This window comes from Ursus americanus, chromosome 13 (assembly GCF_024610735.1).
Source record: "Ursus americanus isolate L20-20 chromosome 13, mUrsAme1.1.p, whole genome shotgun sequence".
Lineage (NCBI taxonomy): Eukaryota > Metazoa > Chordata > Mammalia > Carnivora > Ursidae > Ursus > Ursus americanus.
In genome coordinates, this window is record NC_142139.1 from 34,399,377 (window position 1) to 34,426,140 (window position 26,764).

At 36.3% G+C, this 26,764-nt stretch overlaps 2 protein-coding genes across 3 annotated transcripts in view; one reads left to right on the forward strand and one right to left on the reverse strand.

Moving 5' to 3' along the window:
- ANAPC10 (anaphase promoting complex subunit 10) overlaps nt 1–11,087 on the reverse strand; it is a 92,149-nt gene extending 81,062 nt beyond the window's left edge. The window contains exons 1-2 of the mRNA XM_045798902.2: nt 10,982–11,087; nt 8,139–8,261 (exon numbers count right to left, since the gene is read on the reverse strand). Coding sequence (XP_045654858.1) covers nt 8,139–8,253 — 115 coding nt within the window. The 5' untranslated portion in view covers nt 8,254–8,261; nt 10,982–11,087. The remainder of the gene's footprint in view (nt 1–8,138; nt 8,262–10,981) is intronic.
- An 89-nt stretch (nt 11,088–11,176) lies between these two features.
- Nucleotides 11,177–26,764, forward strand: part of ABCE1 (ATP binding cassette subfamily E member 1) — a 29,258-nt gene continuing 13,670 nt past the window's right edge. Inside the window, exons 1-9 of one of the 2 annotated variants that reach the window (XM_045798901.2) lie at nt 11,177–11,316; nt 17,136–17,269; nt 18,392–18,477; nt 21,280–21,377; nt 22,374–22,491; nt 23,080–23,217; nt 23,363–23,432; nt 23,681–23,777; nt 24,671–24,760. In XM_045798901.2, the coding sequence (XP_045654857.1) occupies nt 17,167–17,269; nt 18,392–18,477; nt 21,280–21,377; nt 22,374–22,491; nt 23,080–23,217; nt 23,363–23,432; nt 23,681–23,777; nt 24,671–24,760 (800 nt within the window). In that variant the 5' untranslated portion in view covers nt 11,177–11,316; nt 17,136–17,166. The remainder of the gene's footprint in view (nt 11,317–17,135; nt 17,270–18,391; nt 18,478–21,279; nt 21,378–22,373; nt 22,492–23,079; nt 23,218–23,362; nt 23,433–23,680; nt 23,778–24,670; nt 24,761–26,764) is intronic. The other variant, XM_087866481.1, reaches the window with a different exon arrangement.

The window sequence follows — 26,764 nt, forward strand, 5'->3', positions numbered from 1 at the left end:
ATCAAAACTACAATAATCACCTCACATCTGTCAAAATGGCTAAAATCAACAACACAAGAAATAAGAGGTATTGGCAAGTATGTGGAAAAGGGGAACCCTCCTGTACTGTTGGTGGAATGCAAACTGATGCAGCCACTGTGGAAAACAGTACAGAAATTCCTCAAAAAGTTAAAAATAGAACTACCCTTTGATACAGCAACTGCACTACTAGGTATTTATCCGAAGAAAAAAGTACTAATTCAAAGGGATACATGCACGTCACTGTTTATAGCACCATTACCAACAATAGCAAAGTTATGGAAACAGCCCAAGTGTCCATCAGCTGATGAATGGATAAAGAAGATGCGGTGTGGGGTGCCTGGGTGGCTCAGTTGGTTAAGCGTCTGCCTTCAGCTCAGGTCATGATTCCCAAGTCCAGGGATCAAGCCCCACATGATGCTCCCTGCTCAGGGGGGAGCCTGCTTCTCCCTCTCCCTCTGTCCCTCCCCCTGCTTGTGTGCATGTGTGCTCACTCACACTCTCTCTCTCAAATAAATAAAATTTAAAAAAAAAAGAAGATGTGGTGTCTGTGTCTGTACATATAGACACACACACATATACACATACACAATGGAATATTACTCAACCATAAAAAATGAAATCTTGCCATTTGCAACTACAATGGATAGAGCTAGACAGTATTATGCTAAGTGACGTAAGACAGTCAGAGAAAGGCAAATACCATATGAATTCACTCATATGTGGAATTTAAGAAAAAATACAAACAAGCAAAGGGGAAAAGAGAGGCAAACCAAGAAACACTCTTTTTTTTTTTTTTTAAGATTTTATTTATTTATTTGACAGAGAGAGACAGCCAGCGAGAGAGGGAACACAAGCAGGGGGAGTGGGAAAGGAAGAAGCAGGCTTATAGCGGAAGAGCCTGATGTGGGACTCGATCCCGCAACGCCGGGATCACACCCTGAGCCGAAGGCAGACGCTTAACCGCTGTGCCACCCAGGCGCCCCACCAAGAAACACTCTTAACGATAAAGAACAAACTGATGGTTACCAGAGGGGAGGGGGTGGGGGGAATGGGTTAAACGGGTGATGGGAATTAAGAAGGGCACTTGCGGTGATGAGCACCAGGTGATGTATGGCAGTGTTGAATCACTGTATTGTATACCTAAAACTAATATACTAAACTGTATGCTGAAAACTGGAATTAAAAAAAACAAAAACAAAAATGAAACAAAACAAAAAAACACCTCCTCTGGCACAACAGCCCCCACCATAAGCACTGGACATATTTAGAGGAATTGGAACCCTGTGAGATACTGTAGGTAAACAAACCAAAAGACAAAACAAAACAAACCAAAAAACCAGGTCAATTCCTAACTAACTCAAGGTATGCATTCCAAAGTGTACCATCCATTTCTCCCAGTATTTACTAACAAGATATTTGGCTTTCAATAAAAGATCATAATACCCAAACATACAAGAAATCAAACATTACCAAAAGACAGGGTAATAAATAGAAATACACTCAGAGATGACCCAAATGTTGGAACTACTGGACAGGGACTTTAAATAATTATGATCGGGGCACACGGGTGGGCAGTTGGTTAAGTGACCGACTCTTGATTTTGGCTCAGGTCATGATCTCAGGGTTGTGAGATCAAGGCCCAGTCAGGCTATGCACTCAGCACCGAGTCTGCCTGAGATTCTCTCTCTCTCCCTCTGCCCCTCCCCCATTCAGGCGCCTGTGCGTGCTCACTTTCTCTCTCTCTCTCAAATAAATAAATAAAATCTTAAAAAAAAATAAAAAATAAATAATTATGATTAACATGTTAAAGAATCTAGGGGGAAAGACAGATGAAATGCTGGATCAGATAGGGAATTTCAACAGAGATGAAAACTCTTAAGAGTCAGTGGAGGGGCGCCTGGGTGGCTCAGTCGTTAAGCGTCTGCCTTCGGCTCAGGTCGTGATCCCAGGGTCCTGGGATCAAGCCCCGCATCAGGCTCCCTGCTCAGCAAGAAGCCTGCTTCTCCCTCTCCCACTCCCCCTGCTGGTGTTCCCTCTCTCGCTGTGTCTCTCTCTGTCCAATAAATAAATAAAATCTTAAAAAAAAGAAAAAAGAGTCAATGGAAAAACTATAAATAAAAAACCACCACATCACAGATGAAACTCCACAAAGCCAAAGAAAGAAGCAGTAGACTTGAAGCTAGATCAATAAAAAAATATCCAGAGCAAAACAAAGTAAGGAAAAAAAGTAGGAAAAATAAAGCATCTAAAAGCTATAGGACAATAAAAAATGGTCTAGAAAAATCAAATGGTCTAGCATATGTATAATTGTATTCTAAGAAGGACAACAGAGAAGGAATGGGGCAAAAGAAATACTCGAAGAAATAATGGCCATGAGTTTTCATAAAATGATGCAAGACATAAAACCAGAAGATCCAAGAATCTCAGTGAATCTCAAGTAGAATTAAACACAAACACACACACACACACACACACACACACACACACACACATCATAGTCATCCTACTGAAAATCAAAGATAAAATCTTAAGGGCAGCTAGGGAAAAAAGTACATTGACTAGAGCAGATTTCTCTTCAGAAACTATGCGAGCCAGAAAATAATGGAATGACAGCTTTAAAAAAATGAAAAATCTGGTAAACTAGAATCCCTCGCAGGGAAAATATACCACAGTAATAAAAGCAACAAGAAAAATTTTTCAACCAAACACTGCTAGCAGACCTGTGATACAAAAAAATGTTAAAGAAAGTTATTCAGGGGACACCTGGGTGGCTCAGTCGGTTAAACATCTGCCTTTGGCTCAGGTCATGACCCAGGGTCCTAGGATCAAGCCCTGTATCCAGCCCCTTGCTCAGAGGGGAGCCTGCTTGTCCCTCTACCTGCTGCTCTCCCTGCTTGTGCTCTCTCTCCTCTCTCTGATAAATAAATAAATAAATAATCTTAAAAAAAAAAAAAATTCTTCAGGTAGGAGAAATATCATACCAGATAGAAGACTTGGATCTATTCAAAGAAATTAAGTTCCAAAAATTGAAAAAAATTAATGTAAACATAAAAAGTATTTTTTTAATTTTTAATTGCTCCAAACGATAATTTACCATTTAAAACAAAAATAGCAACAATATATTCTGCAGCTTAAAATATCCAAAAATAAAATTTATGACACAAATGCCATAAAGGTCTGGGGGAAGAAACTGGAAGTACACTGCTGAAGGATTCATAACACCGTATCTATGGTAGTATATTACTACATGAAGGTAAACTGTGATAATTAAAGATACATATTGTAATCCATAGGGCAACCACTCAAAAATTTCAAAAATGATGTATAACCAGTAAGTCAACAGTGGAGATAAAAGAGAATCATAAAAAATACTGAATATATCCAAAAACAGAAAGAGAAAAAAATATTAACAAGAAAAAAGAAAACAACTTTCAAGACAGTAGTTTTAAATCTAATAACATCAACATATAAAGTGTAAATGATCTAAACACTCCCAATGAAAAGATGAAGACTATCAGATTAAATTAAAAACCAAGATCCAATGCTATCTATAAGAAATCCACTTCAAATATAAAGATGTGTGTATATATATATAGTTTAAAAGGAAAACATTAAAGCTTCCAGTCTGACATGTAAAGAGCTTGAAAAATGTCACTCTCATCCTCACAACAACAAAAAAGCTAAACTAACTGAAAACCAATAATACCTCTTAGGTCCAACAGAGAATTGAGGTCACAGGGCAAACCACCACCCATGGAACTGAAGAAACAGGTAAATACAGAGAATCACAGCTTAAGAGAAGCAGCAACTGCAGACAGAGTCAGCAACTGGTAGGAAAACTTAAAGAGTAATTGCTAACTGACTAATGGCTGGCGACTGAGTATGGACAAGGTCGAGAGATAAAAACTCCTGGAAGCCCAACCTTAGTAAGAGCTCTCTGGCTTTTCATGAATTTTACCTAGGAGCCCCACCAGGTTCCCTTCAGGGTAAAGATCAAAGAAAATTCTCCAGCCCTTCCTGCAGAGGGAGGGGGGAAGTAATCATTGTGAAATACACCCAGAACATTCTGCTCTCTTTAACAAAGACTTGACTTCTAGGAAAACTGTTTTAGAGTCTAACCAACACAGGTTTTACTAGAGCCTAACTAACATGGGGGAAGGAAAATACCCAACTCCAGACTCCTCTAGCCTTCCTGTCTCTCACATAAGTTTGGGGGTGGGGGGGCAGTGAGAAGCACCTGTAAAGGTCACAGCCATGGATATGGGCTCACTAAAAGACTAAGATCTAGTCACAGGATTATAGAACACTTCTGCTCCCCCTACAACTTACCACTGTATCAGTAGGGCTCCTATATAATACCAGGAGGTTACAATTCAAAGAACTATAAGCTTAGACTCCATTTAATGAGTCTCTAAGGAAATCCAAAAGTAACAAGGCAAACAAAAAAAGGATACCTAGACAATTTTAAATTCTGAATCTTAGCCTTTATCCCAGGCAGAAAATCAGTAAGGATATGGTTGAACTGAAAAGCACCATCAATCAGTTTGATCAAATTGACATTTATAGATTAGTTTATCCAGTGACAACAGAATATACAAGCTTCTCAAGAATACACAATGCCATGTATAATGTTCACAAAAATGGACCACTTTCTGGCCTATAAAACATACATAAACAATTTAAAAGAATAGAAATCACAAAACATGCTCTCAGACCACAACAGAATTAAACAAGAAATCACTAACAGAAAAATAACTGGAAAATCCAAAATATCTGGAGATTAAACATTATAAGAATCAAGGAAGAAGTATCAAAAGAAACTGCAAAATATTTGAAACTGAATGAAAAAATAAAAATTACCAAAAATTGTAGAATACAGTGAGAGCAGTGCTTACAGAGAAATTTATAGCACGGAGTTATGTATGGTAGACAAGAAGAGAGATTTAGAATCAGTAATCTAAGCTTTCACCTTAAATAACAAGAAAAAGAAGAGCAAATTAAACCAAAATCAGCAGGAGAAATAATAAAAAAATCAGAACAGAAATCAATGAAACTGAAAACAGCTAAGTTAAAAGGGAAGAAGTCACTGAAACCACAAGCTATTTTTTGAAAGGTCAACAAAATCAATAAACCTCTAGCCTGCCTAACCAAGAAAAAGAGAGAAGACACAAATTACTGATATCAGAAACAAAAGAGGGGCCATCCCTACTAATCCCATGGATAATAGAAAGGAAAATAAAAGTGTATTATAAACAATTCTATGCCCACAAATTTAATATCTTCAATAAAATGGACCAATTCCCTGAAAGACACAATCCAACAAAATTCACACAAGGAGAAATAGATAATCTGAATAGTCCTACATCTATTACAGAAATTGAATAAAAAATTAATAACCTCCCAAAAGAAATCACCAGGGCTAAGTGGTTTCACCAGTGCCTTCTATCAAACATGTAAGGAAAAAATAATACAATCTCTACAATCTCTACAAATAGCAGCAGAGGAAAGATTTCCTAACTCATTCCATGAGGGCAGCAATACCTATACCAAAACCAGACAAAGACATTACAAAGAAAGTGAAAGAAAAGTATCTCTCACAAACACAAATACAAAAATCCTCAAGAAAATACTAGCAAATAGAAACCATGTATAGGGGCGCCTGGGTGGCACAGCGATTGAGCGTCTGCCTTCGGCTCAGGGCGTGGTCCCGGCGTTATGGGATCGAGCCCCACATCAGGCTCCTCTGCTATGAGCCTGCTTCTTCCTCTCCCACTCCCCCTGCTTGTGTTCCCTCTCTCGCTGGCTGTCTCTATCTCTGTCGAATAAATAAATAAAATCTTTTAAAAAAAAATTAAAAAAAAAAAGAAACCATGTATAAAAAGAATTATATACCACAACTAAGTAGGATTTATTCCAGTCGTGGAAAGCTGGTTCAACATTCCAAAATTAATTAATGTAATCCACCGTATCAACAGGCTAAAGAAGAAAAAAAATGATCATATCAATAGAGAAAATATTTGACAAAATCTAACACCTATTCAATATGAAATCAGCAAACTAAGAATAGAAAGGAACTACCTCAACTTTATATATCCATGAAAAAACCAACAGCTAACACCATACTTAATGGTAAGAACCTAAGAGCTTTCCCATTGAGATCAGGAATAAGAAGGATATCCCTTCTCACCATTCCCCTGCAATATCATATTGGAAAACTTACCTAACACAGTAAGACAGGAAAAGGAAATAAAAGGTAGTTTGGGAATGAAGAAATAAAAACAAATTCTACTCCTACAAATTCTACAGAATTTTACTCCTAAGTACCCAAAAAAAGAAAACATACGTCCACACAAAAATGTATACATGAATGCTTATAGTAGCTTTATCCATAATCGCCTAGTTTGGGAAGCAATCTTGGTTAACTACTGCTGCATTACAATTACCCCAAAACTTAGCAGTTTAAAACACCAAACATGCATTTTTTCACAATTTCTATGAGACAGAAATTTGGGAGGAGCTTGACTGAGCACTTTGGCTCAGGGATGTTCAGGATTTTGCAGTCAAGTTATCTGAAGAAATTATTTGAAATTTTGACTGGGGCTGGAGGATCCATTCTAAGATGGCTTGCTTATATGCTGTTGATAAGAGGTCTCATTTCTTCACTGGCTACTGTCGGGAGGCCAGAGTTCCGTGCCACACAAACCTCTCTACAGTGTCTGCTGTTTCCTCACAAAATCGCAGTTGGCTTCCCCGAGTGAGTGATCCAAACGAGAATAAGGCAGAGGCACAATGTCTTTTATCAATGTAATCTCGGAAATCACACACTATCACTTCTGCCATATTCTACTAGTTCCAGAGACCAATCCTGACAGTGCAGGAGAGGTCAACAGAAGGGCACGAATACCAGAAGATAAGGATCACTGGGATCATTTTGGAAGCTGGTTACCACAAACCTAAATGTCCATTTACTGGTGAATAGATAAACTATGGTACATCCATACAGTGGAATAGTAATCAGCAATAAAAAGGAACAAACTACTGATACATGTAACAGCATGGAAAAAATCACAAATACTAAGTGAAAGAGCCAGACCCAAAAAGCTATGTAGAGTATGATGTATTACACTCTGAAAGGCATAACCAAAGGGATACAAAACAGATCAAAGGTTGTCAGGAGCTGGGAAGGGGGCAGAAGACTGACTACAAAAGGGCATGAGAGAATTTCTTTGGATAATAGAAATATTCTATATTTGATTGTGATGGTTATATGATCATATGTGTTTGTTAAAATTCATACAACTATACACCTAAAAAGGGTAAGTTTTATTGTAAATAAATTATACCTCAAAAATTACTTATAAAAATAGAGAGAAAAGAATCTTAAGGGGAAAAAAGAGGTTGTTGGGAATATTGCTACTGGAGTCTTAATGTGTAAATAACAAGTTTCCAAAGGAAAAGTGACTATTAAACGAATAACATTACAATTAAAGTTCCTCAAGCTAAAAAACTTTCTCTGAGCTTAAGTCTACAGATTGAAAGTGCCCATCAAATTATAAGTTAGACAGATAAGAAAAGATACACATGTATCTTGGCATATCCTGGCAAAAGTCTTAAACTTTAAGAATAGAAAAGTTTAAATGCTTTCCAGAAAGAAAGTCACTAAGAAAAACAAAAGAGACAAGTTTAGGCCTTCTTATTTGTAACAAAAAGGAAACGGTGAAATAGTATCCACAAATTTTTTAGAAAAGGACTACCACCCAAAAATTCTATCCCAACCAAGTGTAAAATACAGTTATTTAGGAATACCCAATCACTCAAAAAATGAATCACCCACTTATCCCCTCTAGAGAAATAGCCAACTAAAAATGCTCACCAAATAACTAAATCATTGCAGAGATAGAGGAGGATAAAGAAGATACCTTATGAAATATGCAGTTAAATTGAAGTGGGTATTAGTAAAGCAATTGGGAACAGATATATTAACAAATGAAAACTCAATTAAATTTATTTTAGAATTAAAATAAAGCATCTAAAAAAATAATATTAAAATCAGTCCACAGTACAAGGAAACTGTAAGTAGTTATTACAAACAACTTTTTTATTTTGTTTTGATTTACCTGGTTTGCAAGATGAGAGTGACCAAACAGCTTGTGACCCAATTTCCCGTACTGTTCCAGTCCTTTCCAACTGCTTAGGGTCAGCACCAGGAGGTGTCTTGTTTGGTGTGGTCATTTTTTATTCTATGTAGAAAACAAGAATATCCACATTTTACCAGGATCTGAGCATCTTCTACAAAGGTAAAAACTAATTTTTAATAGCAAAATAGATCACTTATATACCCTTGATATTAATCAACTATTTCTCAAATGCAGGTAACATAACTCAATGACTGTAATCAAAAAGTCTTGGGAATTCAGTTTTTGTTTCTAAAATATATTATGACTTACAAGATGTGCAAAACAGTATAGTAGCCAAAAGGCACGGGATCAGTGTTTTAACTTCACCCTCTCCTTTAACTAGCCTAGACTTTGGGCAGGTCTGGGCTTTATTTCCTTACCTGTAATAGAGGTCAACTTGATCTATAATTCTATAATACTGTATAATTCTATACTTGAGTAAAAATTCTTTTTTTTTTTTATTTTATTTTTAAGGGGCGCCTGGGTGGCTTAGTTGGTTAAGTGGCTGCCTTCAGCTCAGGTCATGATCCCAGGGTCCTGGGACTGAGCCCCACATGGGGCTCCTGCTCAGTGGGGAGCCTGCTTTTCCTTCTCCCTTTGCCCCTCCCCCTGCTTTTGCTCTCTGTCAAATAAATAAAATCTTAAAAAAAATAATAAAGATTTTTAAGTAATTTCTACACCCAACATCAGCCTCAAACTCACAAACCTAAGATCAAGAGTTGCACGCACCATCAACTCAGCCAGTCGGGCTCCCCTCTGAGTAAAAATTCTTAATTCAAATGAATTTTTTTCTTTAGAAAAGTTAACTTGAAATATTCTTATTCCAGGAATATGTAAATATTAGTTTCCATTTTACTTATTTTGAATGTAAATTAGATAATTTATTTTTTTATTAAAATATAATTAACATACAGTGTTATATATTAGTTTCAGGTGCACAATATAATGATTCAACAATTCTATACATTTCTCAGTCCTCATCACAATAACGCTACTCTTTTTTTTTAATTTTTATTTTTAAGTAATCTCTACACCCAACATGGGGCTCAAACCCACAACCCTGAGATCAAGAGTCCCACCCTCCACTGACTGAGCCAGCCAGGTGCCCCACGATAAGTCCCCTTTATGTGTTTCACCCATCCTCCCACCCACCTCCCCTCTAGCAACCACCAGTTTGTTCTCCTTATTTAAGAGTCTGTTTTTTTTTTCTGTTTTGTTTCTTAAATTCCACATATTAGAGAAATCATATGGTATTTGTCTTTCTCTATCAGATTTATTTCACTTAGTCTTATACCCTCTGGGTCCATCCATGTTGTTGCAAATGGCAAGACCTCATTCTTTTTTATGGCTAATATTTCATCCTCTGTGTGTGTGTGTGTGTGTGTGTGTACCACAACTTCCTTATCTATTTACATATTGATGGACATTTGTGTTGCTTCCACATCTTGGCTATGGTAAATAATGGTGCAGTGAACACAGGGGTGCATATATCTTTTTGAATTAGTGTTTTTGTATTCCTTGGGTAAATTACCCAGTAGTGGAATTACTGGATTATAAGGTAATTCTATTTTTAATTTTTTTGAAGAACCTCCATACTGTTTTCCACAGTGGTTGCATCAATTCGCATTCCCTCCAACAGTGCACAAGGGTTCCTTTTTCTCCAACAAACTTGCTAACACTTATTTCTTGTCTTTTTGATTCTAGTCATTTTGATAGGCATAACGTGATTATTTCACAACAGAAACATGATACTCAACATCACTAATCATCAGAAAAATGCAAACAAAACCACAATGAGATATATAGGTCTCCGTTTTAAATAATCCATTAAGTGATACAGAGAAAAATCACTTCTCCCCACAAATTGTCAAAAGTTCCATTTACATGACATAGAAGATAACGTCAGAAAAATGATTTCAAAGCATAGAAGTTAATAAACGACCCATTCTAAACCCCAAATTTACTTCTTTTCTTAATCTTGGTAAATCTATGCAGACATGAAAAAAAAAATCTCCAATAGTGAACAATACGTAAAACAGCTTAGGTAGTGCAAAGTTACAGATACTGAACATGGTTATTATATACGCTATGGTAAACCTGGCAGTAGTTCAGTATACCATCTCCTTGACATCTTTTAGATCTCAGTTGTTTCCTAATCTCGACACAGCACTTGATACTCATTGAATAATAGCAGAACGACTGGACTCTAATAAAGTTCAGAAAGGCCTGAGGCTTAAATGCTAAATTAGCAATTTACTGAATGAACAAATGAATGAATAGGTGCTGTCGTAAGCCAAAGTATTTGCCTTCTGCAAGCTAAGGAAGGACTAGGATGAGACAAGTAAACCTGTAACCATCACTACAAGCTGAATATCCTGTCGTTGTCAAACGTTCCAAAACGTCAAATTGTACCAAATAAAACAAAAAACAACAACAAAAACAAAAACAAAACCAAAAAAACGGCAGCTCATCTCTACACTGGAGCAGAATTCAACTGTCCGACTTGGTACTGGACGCCACCAAGTGGATAAAACACGGAGCCTGAAAAAGCCTGGGTGTCTGGCCACCCACTGAAGAACGAGCTGAGGCCAAGGAGAGATCTCCATCAACAGCAGTATTTAGACCAGACTCTGTTGGTCCTGCTTGATACCTCAGCTAGAAATGCTCGAATGGGCAATGGCTCTCCAGCAGCCTTGAGGTCGGAAGCGGAAAATGGGGATGAGAACGCGTCTGCTTACGCTAGAACCATTGTCCACATCAGAGAGAAAAGCCCACGCACTTACAGCTCACAGAACCGACGTGCCGCAACCCAGCTCTTTAGGATACAGAGCAGCTCCGTGCCACTCCCACTCAGGACAGCCCGGCTTTCCCAACGAGATTAAGTTGGAGTCGCAGCACAATGACGTCAGTTCTCGCCGGCTTGCCGGACCAACTCCAGGGCTCCGCCTGTCGCTCTCTGTCGCGCGCGCGCACTACGTCCCTAAGGCATGCGCGAGGCGGTGGCTGAGCACCGCCATTTTGGCCGGCGGCCGTAAGAACACGCCGTGTGGGTGAGAAGTGAAAGGAAGAACTGATTTGGCCTTTGAGCTCCCCTCCGCGAGGGGATCCTTTTCTCCAGGTACGTGATTAGCCCGGGAGGGTTTGGCCGTTGGCTGAGGCCTCACACGATTTAAAGACTGTAGGAACGTTCTCTGAGAGCCTTTGGTGAGGCCTCCGGTGTCGGTGGCGGAGAACGCAGCGGCGCGTGGCAGCCGGCTCGGAAGGGACAGCTGGAACCGCTAGAGCGGGGGCGCCGCCGAGGGCATGGAGGCATGTCGCTCTTCCGCTCCCGCTGACCTGTAACTCGGCCACTGTTGCTCGCCACCCGCGGAGGGGCTGCCAGAATGGACTTAGATGCATCTCCGAGATCCAGACTCCGCCGTCTCCACTCCCCCTTTACTACGCTCTTGCCCGAGCGCGGAACCTTACAGAGAAGGCGACTTCAGAACTTAGCGCATCCTCTTTTTCCCCCGTCCTTACCCTGACGCAGTAAAATGGACATGCTGTCACACGTGCGTATGTGATTCTAGGAAGTCGTGGCCTTTTCTTCCACGGCTTCTCTGGTGATTATGGAATGAGTCATGGCATTTTGCCGCCATGAAGTCGAATCCTTCTTATCCGTTCCCCGTCTTTATAGAAATGACGGACAGTTGTCGCTCTACTTTTCTCGTAGAGCCCCGTGTATTCGGTTATCCCAAGTAATCTCCCAGTTCAACGCCTGTAGCTTTTTGGTGCGCTTTTATTAGCACTTGGCACTTTTCTTCTTGGTGACTTACTTGTTTTCCCTGTCTTTATATAAACTGCATGAGATCAGGAGCGCAGCGGTTCCTATCTTGTAAACACGATGGCCAAAGCCAATTTCCACATCCCATAAACTACATAAGCCTATTTTCTCTTTTTTGTGTGGTAAAGTCCATAAGAGTGAGAAATAACTGTCAAAACAATGGGGAGGGGTGTGGGAGAGGTTATGCTGGGGAGTTTTTTGTTGTCGGTTTTTTTACCCTCTCTTCCACAGAGACTGCTAGCTAGGCATTTATGATAATGGTAGTTGTGTTGCATTTCTCATGTAATACATTTGTCTCATATACTGAAAACTTTCGTACTATGTCAGCTACCGGACAGTAATGCTTTGTCAATGTTAACCAAGGGCTCTTACCTGTATTTGTACCAAAAGGGTATTTTTTTCGTGTTAAAAATCTTGTTATGGCCATTAAAAGCATTTTCTTAGGAAGAACATTTAATACAATTTCTGAGAGGAAAAAAAAGTATTAACTGGGTGTCCCTTTTAAATGTCTTCAGTTTAAGACTCTGAAATCAAGAGTTGTGCACCACTCACAACTTACATGTTGTATAACACTAATAACCTACAGTAACCGTAGGTTGGAATATTTTATGTGATATCAGGCATTATTTGTTCACAGCAGTCTTAAATGCTTTCACATGATGTTGTAATAATTTTGGTCTTAGACTGAAAATGCTTTCCATAATGCCTCTCACTTCCTTTTTTCCTCCCAGCTGGAAGAATGACAGTGAGGGACATTGAGTACGTATTTTGAACACAGTTTGTCTTCAGATCTGAAATATCTTCAAATTCCTCTTCACTTCCAGGAGTCTGTTACTATCTCCCCGCCCTCCGGCAGATTTACTGTGCTGTATCTCATTGAAAAAGAAAGTAGGGATCCCTGTTCCCCAATTCTTGAAAATAATATATTAGTCATTATTGTTCACACAAGTAACAGTTCTACAAAGAATTGATATTCCTTATTCTTAAATGCATTATAATTTACCACTGTTTATTATACAGGTCAGCTTATTAATCATCTCTGGTATGTTTTAATTTTTCTGTAAGTCATCTCTTTCAGTCACTTGGTTTTTAAAATGGTTTGAGATATCAGATGAAACACTTTAGTGGTCTGGCAGAAATAAAGTTTAGCATCAGCAATTTTGTGATAAAAGATTTATCCTCTAGAAGGGACTTCATGACATTCACTCACCAGGTAATTTGTATGGTGTCCAGCTTTATTTTAATAACTAAAGACTTCAGTTTTCAGAGAGTTGTCACTTAGAGTGAAAGCTTTTTTGTAGCAATTCAGAAGTCATTTAATTTCTTTCTCTTCCAGTCTTTATGAAAACTGGACCAGTTTTTAAAGGCTTTAAGGGGGTAGAGTGGATCTGTTAGTTACCATAATTCTATTTATTACATAAATACTTGGGTGATTTTTTTTTCTTTATATACTTTAGCAGATAGCAGTCACTATGAAATAATCGACAATATTTCTGAAGTCACTATAACCTATAAGAAATTATTTACTATAACTAAATTCATTTTCTCATTTATTCAACAGAAATATTTGAGCTTTTATGATGTACAGGGCACTAGTTTAGCCACTGGGCTGAACGGACAAGAAATTCCTGCCCTCATGATGGAGTATCTTTTACTTGGGTTGGGAAAAATACTGTGTGTAGAGAGAAAGAGTATATAAATACATGTATATAGACACGATAAATATGTACATAAACCGTATGTACACATACATATGAAATATATACTGTGCAGTATAGTAGGAAGAGCCAAAGAGAAAAAGCAAATTAGAAGAAAAACCAGAAAAGCGGTTGGGTATATTTTTTGGTAGTATAGCTAGAAAAGGCTAACTGAGAAGTAAACATTAAAGACCTGAAGTAATGAGCCTTATAATTCACTAGGGGGAATAGCATTACAGGCAGAGGGAATAGAAAATGTCAGGGCCCTGAAACAAGAACATGTCTGACGTGTGCTAAAAACAGCAAGGAGCCAGTGTGGCTGGAGCAAGATGAACAAAAGCTAGAAGAGTTGGAGATGATATCAGAAAGTAATAGAGGCTGATCAGTACCTCATTAGTTATTTTAAGGACTTTGGCTTTTACTCAGAATGAGTAGGGAAGCCATTGTAGGACTTTTAAGTAGAGGAGTGACATGATCTGGCTTACACTTAAAAAGGATCATCCTGGTTTCTGTAGTGAGAAGGAACACTAAAGAGTCAGAGTAGAAGGAAGGTAAGAGTAAAGCAGAGAGACCTGATAGGGAGCTATTAGAGTAATGCAGATAAGCAATAATGGTGACTTAGACCAGAGTGATGAGAAGTGGTCAGATTCGTGAAGGTAAATTGGACAGAATTTGCTCTTGTGGCGTGTAAAAGATAACTTCAAGGATTTTGGCTTGAGTAAATGGAAGACTGGAGTAGTACTATAACAGAATGGGCAAGACTGCTAGAGAAGCAAATTTTGGTGGAGACTTCAGGAATTCAGTTTCGGAGATGCATGTTAGACCTTTAGGAAGAGATGTTGGGTAGTCGGGTAGATAGATACACAAATTTAGGGTTAGGAGAGGTATCCTGGCTAGAGATAGAAATTTGGGAGTTAGCAGCCTATGAATAGAATTTAAAGCCATGAGATCAGAATAGAATACCTTAGAAAATGAATATAGATAAAAAATGTGACCGAGTATTAGAGCACCTCTCAACTTTCAGTAGCCTAGAAGATGAGAAGAAGTGACCAAGAAAATAGGAGGAAAACCTGATTAGTGCTGTGTCCCAGAACCAAGTTAAGAAAGGGTTTCTATCTTTAGGAAAAAGTCATAATTTGTGTCAGGTGCAGTAGATGTTCAAGTGAATTGAGAACCGTTAATTAACTATTTGCTTTACTCATGTGTAGAGTAGCGATGACCTGATAAGCTGTTTTAATGGAATGATGGGCACTAAAGTCTGAAATGGAGTCCAGAAAAAATACATAGAAATTTGGAACGCTGACTATAGGCAACTCTTTTAAGTAGTCTTGCTGTGAAAGGAGGGCGAAATAAGGCAATGGGAAAAGATGGGGTCAGATAATAGAAAGTTTGAATGCTGATAGGAACGAGCCAATGGAAAGAATAATTGATGATGTGAAAGACCGGAGATAGAATTGTTAGAATATTCCCCTTAACAGACATCTTTTAGTGTGCAAGTGGACTTTACCATGGAAATATATATAATGTGATTGCTTGTTGGCATGAGGGTTCACATGAGGTGACACTAGTCAGCATGGCTTTGCTTTTTTGTCTACCATTTTCAGCTTTATGTGTGCAGGTGAAGAGTTGTATGTAACCAGGATTGTAGTTAAGAGTATAAATGATTGACAAAGAAATTTTAGCTGGGTACAGAGGGACATGAAGATACAAGAGCTGAGGAACAGTGGAAATGTGGTAGAATCTAGAGATAATGATAGTAGATCTAAGGAATGGAGGAGTTAAAAGATTATTGGATTGTTGGGTACAACAAGGGTAAACTGAAAGGAGTGGTGGTTGGAGAATGGGGTATTTGAAATGGAGGTTATAGAAGGATTGCAGTTACTGGTAATAACAAGGTCAAGGGTTTCACCAAAGGAATGAGGGATTGAGGGAGGGTGAAAGATCACTGGAGGAGAGAGGTTACTGAACTAAGAAGACAGGGTGTTAATAGAAAGATCATCTATGAACATACTGAAATCAAGAATTATGGTAGGAGCTGTAAGAGAGAGAGTGAAACTTAGCCAAGGGCAGAAGTCTTCAAATGGAAGGGGTGATCTGATAGTGAATAACTAAAGCAGTTGGATGATCTGAGAGGCAAAAGCTGACTTTTTAGGGAGGAGGATGAGATAAGATAGTCTGGGAGCAGCACTGAGGAACATACTGTCTTATCCCTCTTTAAGCCTAATGGTATTGCTGTGTGTGAGAAAGAGGTCTACAAAGGGAAGCAGTCAAGAAAAAAAAATCAGAATTGATTGTCCCAGTCCTTGATAGAAAAGGCCAACAGATTGCCTTTGTCAGTGGGTAGTCTTTTGGCTTCAGGTTCTGCCATTACATACTGGATTAACCTGAAATTTTAAGATCGTTTTTGGAATTATTAACTTTAATCACTATTCTGAGAAAATTGATGTCTGTCACTAAGTCCAATATTGTAGAAGATTTTTAAGTGCACTTTAACTTTAATTGCATAAGTGATGGCACTGGTAATTATCAAGACTTATAAAAGCTTTGAAAGTGAGCACAGTCCACACCTAAACAGTTCCTTGGTCTTTTCGTTTTAATGCTATTAGCATAAAATTCATCTTGGCCATATTACAAATTCCCAGAGAAATGTAGTTTTTATTTTTTCCCCTTAATCAACATCATGGTCACAACCTTAATAATAACTTCCATTACTAGCATCTTTAATAGTCAAATAAGACATGAAGTAATACTTAACTTGAGAGAGGGAATAAACATCTTAATTACGTATTACTTTTTCACATCAGCTCCTATTCTGTTTTACTGACTGTTTCAGATACTGGTATCAGTATTAATTGTGGAGATACTATATCATTTTGTCCATCTATCAAGTATAGTTTCCACATCCCCTTTGTTCTTTTTCCTTTTCCTAGCCATTCTTTTTGCATAAGAGCTTTTGGTTTGGTTTGTCTGTTTGTTTTTTTCTTTGAAATTGAATTAAATGTATAAATTTGGGGAAGGTTGAAATCTCTGGTATTGACTATTCTATATTATAAAAACTGAGACAGTATGTCATTCTATTTGTTCAGGTCTTTTATATTTCTCGGTTATGGTTTGAAAGTTTCCTCACATGTATATAGTTTTGTTGATTCCTAGATCCTTTTTTTTTGTGACCATTGAAAATGGTGATCTTTCTTTTTTATATAAATCTTCTGATTAGTAGTATATATGTAAAATTGTGTTTTTTCAGCCTTACTAAATTATTTTATTGCTTTTACTTGTTTTTTTAGTAGTTCCAGATAATCATATCTGAAGATAGTGATAATTTATGTTCTCATCTCTAGCTTTTATGCCTGTGACTCATTTCTCTTAACTAATTGCATTGATTGTGCCATAACTTTGTTAATTTTTCTTTAATAGAAGAGCTGGATATTCTTACTTTCTTAGAATTATGGCGGATAAATTAACGAGAATTGCTATTGTCAACCACGACAAATGTAAACCTAAGAAATGTCGGCAGGAGTGCAAAAAGAGCTGCCCTGTGGTTCGAATGGGTAAGCTGTTCTGTGGATCATTTAAAGATAAGAGAAGGTTTTAAATAAATTGGCTTCATAGTCCTCTAGGCATATACTTATTTCCTATTAGTTTCTTTAAAATATAGAGATAAGACCAGATTTTGTTCTAAATTTCTTTTACTGCTTTGTGACTAAATGATCCTATTTTTGTTAATACGAATATGTATTATTACCAGTATTTTTTAAAATTCATTTTGACTATAAAATCAGTTTGTTACTGAGATTCTTACTGTTTTGGAAAAGTACTGTAGTTACTTTAAGTCATGGAGAAAGGACTACCAATGTATTTGTTTTTGATAGTATTCTCATTTTAAAAATCAAGAATGAATAACTTAAGAAGAATAGCTAATTCATGAGATTTTGCTATATTTTCAAGATTAGAGAAATTTAAAACAATCCAGAATTATTGGTAGTCTTTAAGGGTTATGTTAAGGTAATTGTTACTTTTACTGTGCTGGTGAGGCGTAAGCTTTTTGAATCTTAAAAGAAACTTTAGATGTCATCTATTATATTCTACCATAGTATTTAGAAATTCCATTATTAATATCCCTAATGCCAAGTTTAATTTCATGTGTATATTGGGTGACTACATACCTTTTCGGAGTTTCCTTGATTTAGCTGGTGTATTATATTCCTTTCTCTACATTACCATTTCCAGGGCATATTTTGTGAATTATATATTCAGGTCAAACAGCTTAAAAATAAAACTGTTTTGGAGGTACTTGTCTGGGTCAGTAAGAAGAACATGCAACTCTTAATAGATCTCGGTTCCATGACTTTGAGCCCCAGATTGGGGGTAGAGATTACTTAAATAAGTAAATAAACTTTTAAAAAAATTTAAAAATAAAGCTTTCAGGATCTGCCATCGTTTTTTGAGCATATTTTCTTCCCTAGTAGTAAATTAATATGTATTATATTAAAATTAATCCCCACAAAGCACTGATTTTTTTAGGATATTATCTCAATTGTATTTTTTTGTGTGGCCTTTGTTTTTGAAAATCTGCTTTTGTATGGAGATTTGGAACCAGAATTACCTAAATAACAATGTTCAGAAAATTAGAATGGCAGGGAAAATAACTAAACTCTCTTTTCCTTTGCCAGGAAAATTATGCATAGAGGTTACACCCCAGAGCAAAATAGCATGGATTTCTGAAACCCTTTGTATTGGTTGTGGTATTTGTATTAAGGTAAGTGATATTTTATTTATGGGCTCAAATTTGGAACCCGAAGAAGAAGTCAGAAAATTCTGAATACATTATAACTATTTTTAAAGAAGCAAAGTATAAAGCAGTGAATTAATGGGGCGTCTGGGTGGCGCAGTCGTTAAGCATCTGCCTTCGGCTCAGGGCGTGATCCCAGTGTTCTGGAATGGAGCCCCACATCAGGCTCCTCTGCTAGGAGCCTGCTTCTTCCTCTCCCACTCCCCCTGCTTGTGTTCCCTCTCTCGCTGGCTGTCTCTGTCAAATAAATAAATAAAATCTTTAAATTTAAAAAAAAAAAGTGAATTAAAAATGCAAATTTAGGAAAATGGTATTCTATCAATAATATTTAATATTGTTGCTTTTTGAACTAGTTAAACCACCCTATGTAAAAGTTATCCTTGCCATACTCAACTTTGGAAAGACATTTCTAACCAAAATTAATTTCTCTTTTTTCATCCTTTTTTTCCTCACCCTTTTATGAGAAGGACATTCTTTCCCATGTCTTTACAAGTACTTCTTAGAAACGTAAATACAAAAAGTATGAGTCATTACATATAGCACTTTCGAGTCTGTATTTAATTTTAAATCACACCTTTTAAATAGAAATGCATACAGCCAAAATTGTTTTAATTTAACCTAATTCATAAGTGCTTCTGCTATATTATACATTTTTCTGTTGGTGTTATCACAGTAGTATAATTTTTCAAAATACTTCAGTTAGTTTTTGTTGCATCGAATAGTTCGGTTAGGGCTTTTAACTTTAAAATGATAGATTTCTAAATTTAGTTCATAAACAATATTTAAGAACCAGTGCATTACATTCTTAATTTACATATTTTTATTTGTAGATAATATTTTTAGAAAGGAACTTTACCAGAGTATGGATACCACCCTGTTAACTGATTTTAATAAGGCTTATGTGTATTTTACATTGGTTTCTGAATCCTTAGTTAAGTATCCAGAAAGATTTCATTGGTACATAAAAGTGTACCTTGTTTTGAAAATATAATCAGGAAACATTACTGCCAGCAAACATTTACTAATCTCATTATGTGCCTGTCAGTGTTGCAGGTGCTGGAGATCTGATTTTGAACAATATATTATCTTCTACTCTGTTTTCTTCTTTACTGCTGTAGCAAAATGAGATACCAGATTTGCAGTATACTTCAGTGGCTGAAAAGATACTGATGTGATGACTCTGGGGGTGGGGGTAGTATATACCCTCTGAACACTAAGATACTTACAAACTGCCCCTCATAGATGAAACAGTATGGATTTTTTTTTCCTTATAGATTTAAAGAAGCTTAGATTACTTTGCAGCCTATAAACATTTTTTGTACATTGATAGAATAATAGAAAATTTGTGTGAATGGAGGTAACTCCACTGGCAGAAATCTATCTTATGTAAAGAATTAATAGTTTTGGTTAGAGGGTGGTAATTACATTGTTAGAATACAAGAGTTTTGTTTTTGTTTTTTAATTCTCTGTGTTCTTATAACTTATAAAATGGGAGTTCACTCAAATCTTTTTCTACAGAGACTTTTGAATTGATTCCGTCAGGTCTTTAAACAGTTCTGCTGAACACATCTCTAATCTAGGGTTTTATTCTTTGAATGTACCTTTATAGTTCTCTGAGAAATTTTTCTGATCACATTGATGCTCTTATATAACCTTCCAATTCTTGCCATTCTTGTTCCTTGGACATTTATCTGATTGATAATCAACTGTTATTTGAGTATGTTTTTCTAAGAATTTTTTTAATGTGAGTTTACTCAATTGAAATATAAAGCATCTTTTTCATACAAGATGGTTAAAAACTACAGTGGAAAGACATTAATCCTTGCTCTGTGCAAATATTATGCTAGCTGTTGATGGGACATAAATAGACCAAAAAAAGGTACAGTCCATAATAGACTTAACCTTAAGCCTAACTAAACCTTAACCATAAAGACCTTAAAGGACTCTACAAAGTAGAAAAGAAAGCATACAAAGACAGGAAGAAGGAAGTAGTGAGACAGCATCTGTCATCAACTGAATATGGAATGATATACTCAGTAACCATGTTTTATCTTGCCTCTTAGCCTCATCTAATAATGTTAAAAAAAACAAAGAGAAAAAAAAACATCAATTTTTATAAAGTGTTTCAGTAAGTATTAAAAACATTTGAAGTCTAATAAAAATATGCCAGTCACTAAGGGAGAAAATTCGTTAATATGATTCTTGCCTTCAAGGAACTTTTATTTTTTAAGTAAATAAGAAAAGAAAGTGAAGCAGTATTTTATATCCTTGTGAAATTCCCACATTTGGGTGGGTTTTTTTTTTTTAAGTTTATTATTTTTTTTAATCTCTACACCCAATGTGGGGCTAGAACTCATGACCCCAAGGTCAAGAGTCGCATGCTTTCCTGGCTCAGCCAGCCAGCCAGGCTCCCCATAATTCCCACGTTTGGAAGATTGCTTATAAAAAAAATTCTTAACGTATTTGTTTTAGTCATATGTATATATTATATATCTATGTAATAAATATATATGTGTGATTTTTTTTTTTTAAGATGTGTTCATTTATTTCAGAGAGAGTGCATGTGAGGGTGGGAGGGCAGAGGAAGAGAATCTCAAGCAGACTCCCCACTTAGCGGGGAGCCTAACATGGGGCTCTGTCCCACGACCCTGAGATCATGACCTGAGCTGAAATCAAGAGTTGGATGCTTAACCAACTGAGCCACCCAGGTGCCCCAGTCATATGTATATTTCTAAAAATTAACACAAAATTCTTTACTTTAAATAACAGAAATGCCCCTTTGGCGCCTTATCAATTGTCAATTTACCAAGCAACTTGGAAAAAGAAACAACACATCGATATTGTGCCAATGCCTTCAAACTTCACAGGTATATTTTCAAGTCAGCATTCCTCTCTACTTCAGTCAAAAGTAAAATACATTTGAAATTTTCAGAGAAATATAAAAATGGGAAAAGTTATTAACCATCCACTAAAGAGAAATGCAAAACTATAACATCATATGGAATCAAGCTGTATATGTCAGTGGTTCATTCTGGCTAACATTAGAATTACCTGGTATTTTTTTTTTTTTTTAAACTAATACCTTGGTTTCAGTCCAGTTGAATTATATCATATCCCCAGATAGAGTCTAGACCTCAGTAAGTCGTAAAAGCTCCCAGGTGATTCAAATATACAAGTGAGGTTGAGAATCACTATTGTTAATAATACCCTTATCCCCAAATAACTTTTAAGGGAACTTGTTCTCAGTTTTATTTACCTATTAATCTCATCTACAGAGAATATTACTCTGAACTTGGACATACGTTGTAAATAAATCACAGGAGTTCTTTGAGGTTTTTAATTTCTGCTGAACACTGATATTTCGAATCTAGGAGTCTAGATTTACTAATAAAAAGGTATTTCTCAACCTGCCAGCTTTAAAGAGCCTACTGCAACAGGGAGAATGAAGTGGAATATTTCTGGTTGATGTGGCACTTTTCTCCTTGTAAGTAAATGGCAGGCTAAAAAAAAAAAAAAAAAAAGACAGTGTGAGGTTGCACCTGCTATGTAATTTTGTACCAGAGCATTTGGTTATACATTAAAACTTAGCCTTATATGTAAAAGAGAATTACTTTAGAATGGACTTGAATGAAAATTGAAAAATAAAATTTGGAGTAATATTGGTCATGGATGCATTTCTAACAATTAACAGTTAATCTTGGCTGGTCTTTTTTTTCTAATAGCCAATAATATCTGGCATATATTTCTTAGCTTATTAATGAATGTGTGTGGAGTGCACGTGCATTAAAATACATGATCCTAATATGATGTAGCTTTTTCTGCCCAAGTCCAAGTTTTATTATTTTTTTGTATACTTATGACAGGTTGCCTATCCCTCGTCCAGGTGAAGTTTTGGGATTAGTTGGAACTAATGGAATTGGAAAGTCAACTGCTTTAAAAATTTTAGCAGGAAAACAAAAGCCAAACCTTGGAAAATATGACGTATGTATACTACCTTATGAAAATGAATACTTAGGTCAGTTTTATGAGACTTTGAAGGAGAGCATATAATTTTTTTAATGCTCCTATTTTCAACATTATTCATTAATTAGTGCTGAGAAACTATAGATGAAACTCCTTTTTAATTAAGATCTGTTAATGCTACTTAACAGACAAATCTGGGTTTCCTTAAACTGTTAGAAGTTTTAGATGCCAGAGGATTCTATTTGGATGTATAGTTAACCCTTGAATAGTGTGGGTCTTAGGTGTACTGACCCCCACACATACATTCGAAAACCTGTGTATAACTTTTGACTTCCCAAAAACTTAACTATTAATAGCCTACTGTTGACCAGAAGCCTTAGCAAGAACAGTGAATTGCACATTTCATGTATGTATTATATACTGTATCCTTATGGTAAAGTAAGCTAGAAAAAAGATGTTACTGAGTAAATCATAAGGAAGAGAAAATACACTTATAGTACTTTAATTATAAAAAAAAAATTTACCCATGTTCCTCAGGAGTCAACTGTATAAGTCATCCTTTTTGCATTATTATGTATTATTAAATTCAGATACTTATATTTCTAGGATCCACCTGATTGGCAAGAAATTTTGACTTACTTCCGTGGATCTGAATTGCAAAATTACTTTACCAAGATTCTGGAAGATGACTTAAAAGCCATTATCAAACCTCAGTATGTAGACCAGATTCCCAAGGCTGCAAAGGTCAGTTATTCTTTAGGAGGAATTTATGTATTACATATTTGTGGAGGTATCAAAGATGTATCAAACTAAACTTGTTTTACTTTGTAACTCACTTTAATATTGAAAAAAAAAATACTAGTTAACTATTTCTGGTATATTATGACAGGGGACAGTGGGGTCTATTTTGGACCGGAAGGATGAAACAAAGACACAAGCAATTGTATGTCAGCAACTTGGTGAGTGTTTATTTTGTGTACATGTTTTAATAGGCCCTGAACTTAACTCATAAAGACAGTTACCTTTTATATGGATTGCTGAAATAAATGGGAAAATTTCTAGTAACTGTCGTATTTATATTCTACGATAACACAATTTTCAACTGAGATATCATTCACACCCAGAATGATGTACAATATACATTTTGCCTAGAAGAGGTAAAATAAAACTTACAACATTGAACACAATGCCTCTATGTTCTTTGTAGATTTAACCCATCTAAAAGAACGAAATGTTGAAGATCTTTCAGGAGGAGAATTGCAGAGATTTGCTTGTGCTGTCGTTTGCATACAGAAAGCTGATATGTAGGTTGCTTTATACCTTTTGTATATCTTGATCCTTATTTTAGAGTTTTTATTTGAATTACTGCTAATAAAGCAGTGCTTTTGAGAGAAATTAACAAATAGTATCTAAGGTTCTACTTCTGAGGTAAGATATGGAAGCAGTTGTGTATCTGTTACCCATTTCCCTGTTATTCCCAGAATAAGTACTTTATAACTTATGGGGTGCAGCACTTTTTAATATAATCAGTTGCTTATTATTTAAACTCTATTTATACATAAAAGGATTTTTTTTTTTTTTTTTTTTTTGGAAACAACCAGGCCAACAAGCTTTTTTAAATACCTCAAGCAGAATATGAGGTCTTTGAAGTTACCCTAAAAGGGTGGCATGCCATGTGAGAGAGAAAAAGAAAGAAGGAGTTTCCTCCCTGCTTTCTGGTGCCTCTCTTCTTTCTTCCAGATATGTTTTGCTCCCATCTTCTTCCACGTTTCTACTCTGGCATCCAATGCAGGCTAGGTCTTTTCCACAAAGTATTCTATAATTCTCTTCAGCGCCCTCCTTTTTAAAAAGTCTTACTTGTTTTAATGCAGCTGACTTCAGCTAATCAAGAGAAGCCTCTCTGAACTACTTCAGACTATATCAGAACATTTTTCATGTGGAGATAATTTGTAAGTTAGCCTAAGCTGAGAGTCTCTTCCCAGGCCTGATGTGCAACCCTGCTTTCATAATTTTTTTTCTTCTTTTTACTTCTGAACGAAGTACGGAAGTTCTTACCCTTATGCAGTGGACTCCTCATTAGTGTAACAGGGGATTGTTGTTGTTGAATCAGAAACCATATTACAGGGATTTAAAGTATCATGTAAGAGAGAATTATATTTGTCTTACAAATTATTATATTTGCTTTTCTTTTTCATAGTTTCATGTTTGATGAACCTTCTAGTTACCTAGATGTCAAGCAGCGTTTAAAGGCTGCTATCACTATACGATCTCTAATAAATCCAGATAGGTAAGTACAGATTTGGTATATGTCTGTATTATTTTAATTGGGGAGTTATACAGATTTCTAAAGATTAAACACTGGCATCATCAATGTCATATACATGTGTATATTTTCTGTTTTGGTTATTTAGAGCTACTGCTTGAAATCAGCCTTCCTCTATCTAGAACAGAGGGTCTTCATGCAAGATATATTTAACTACCATGCCTGTCTCCAGGTAGCCTAGGGATACTCTGAAATGATAAGAAAGTTCTGGCATCTGTGTATGTATTTCTGGGAGGCAGATCATTAGCTTTTATCAGATCCTCAAATGGATAAGTCACTCAAATGCACAAAATTTAGAACATTATAAGGATCACCAGAGTAACTGTAGTTGTTTAGGATCTTACTGAACTCCAGAGAGTTCTTAACCTGTTAAGTAATCACAACACCCTGTGTTTATGGGGTACTTTTGTAATTTGCAGAATTTTTAAATCCATTCTCTCCTTTGAGCCTCATAGTAGTCTTATGTATTAGACTCTTTAGGTGGTATTTCCATTTTGTAGATGAAGAAATTTAAGGTCAGAAATGGTAGTTATTTGTCTAGGTTACAAATTTACTACATGGCAAAGCTATGGCCAAAACCCAGGGATCTTTTTCTGTGTAGCATTTTCTATGCCTTTCTATCAGTGACTGATGTAATACACAGCCAATATAAGAGTGCAAAAGAAATTCCTAGGGGTCAAAATCAAAGAACTATAAATTAAAGGGAAGGGACCAAGAGATGGGTTTCCTGATGGATGTTGCTTATCTGTAATAGGTCTTGGGCTTTAACAACCACTCAAGAGCAGGAGACAAAGCCTTGTGTATTGGATTATCACACATAAAATGCCAGGACTCTCAACTGCTTTATCTGCAAAACACAAGCATATGAAGATGTCAGGGAAGCATAGCTGTCACTCACTGAGCTCATTGAGAGTGAAGGGATGGCTCCCCTTCAAATATAATTATTGACCAGCAGCTCACATGGATATGGAATTAAAATTTATATAATCAGGGGAGTCTCAACTCTTCACGGTAAGAAAGTAACGTAGAGAGGGTCCTAGAATCTTCACTAAAGATTCTGCTATGGTACCTAGCAGAAGCAAATATAAAACCACTTTGCAAGAATATGCCCTCAACCCTGGTCATACAGGATTTCTACAAGAAAAATCTCATGATCCAAACGAAATTAGGAAACCATCTGCAAATTAATCAGTAGACACAACAGACAACAGAATTAGACCTTCAAGAATGTCTCAGGTGACATTCTCAAAGAAACTACAAAATAATAGTATCTAAAATAAAAACATAAAAGGGTACAAAATCCTAAGAATATGGTACCACGAAAAGGCAATAGGTAAATGTCCAAAAAACCCAAACAGATTTAGAAATTGAAAGTAAAGCTGTGACATTAAAAACTCGCTGAACAGCTGAGACAGACTGGGGACAGCAGAAAAGAGCATTAGAAAACTGAGAAGTTGATCTGTGCAAGTTACCAGAATACAGCAGATTGAGAAGGAGATTGAACTCAGATGAAGTTCAGAAGGGAGGTTTAGGGACTGGAATGAGAAGACTATTTACATATATTTTAATAGGAGTCTGAAAAATAAAGCCATGGTGAATTTATCATTTCTCTTTAGATTCTTAAAGGTACAAATGAGCTGCATATATACTTTGAAATGAAAGTTAAAATACCAGTGATAAAGAGACAGTGTTAGTTGAGCCAAATAGTAGCTATAATTTTCAGTTCATATGTAGGCCTGGACATTATGATAGACTCTTTGAGGAATATAAGAATGTAACATGTAGTCCCAGTATTCAAAGACTTCACAATGTGGTAAAGAAAAGAATATACAAGCAGTCAAGTCAGTGGTTCTGAACCCTAACCCCTTTTTATAAAATATTTTTATATCCTCTTATTATGAAAATCGTAGATCCCTATTTTCACACGTAATCCTTTTTTATATATCATACAACATCGTAACCATAATA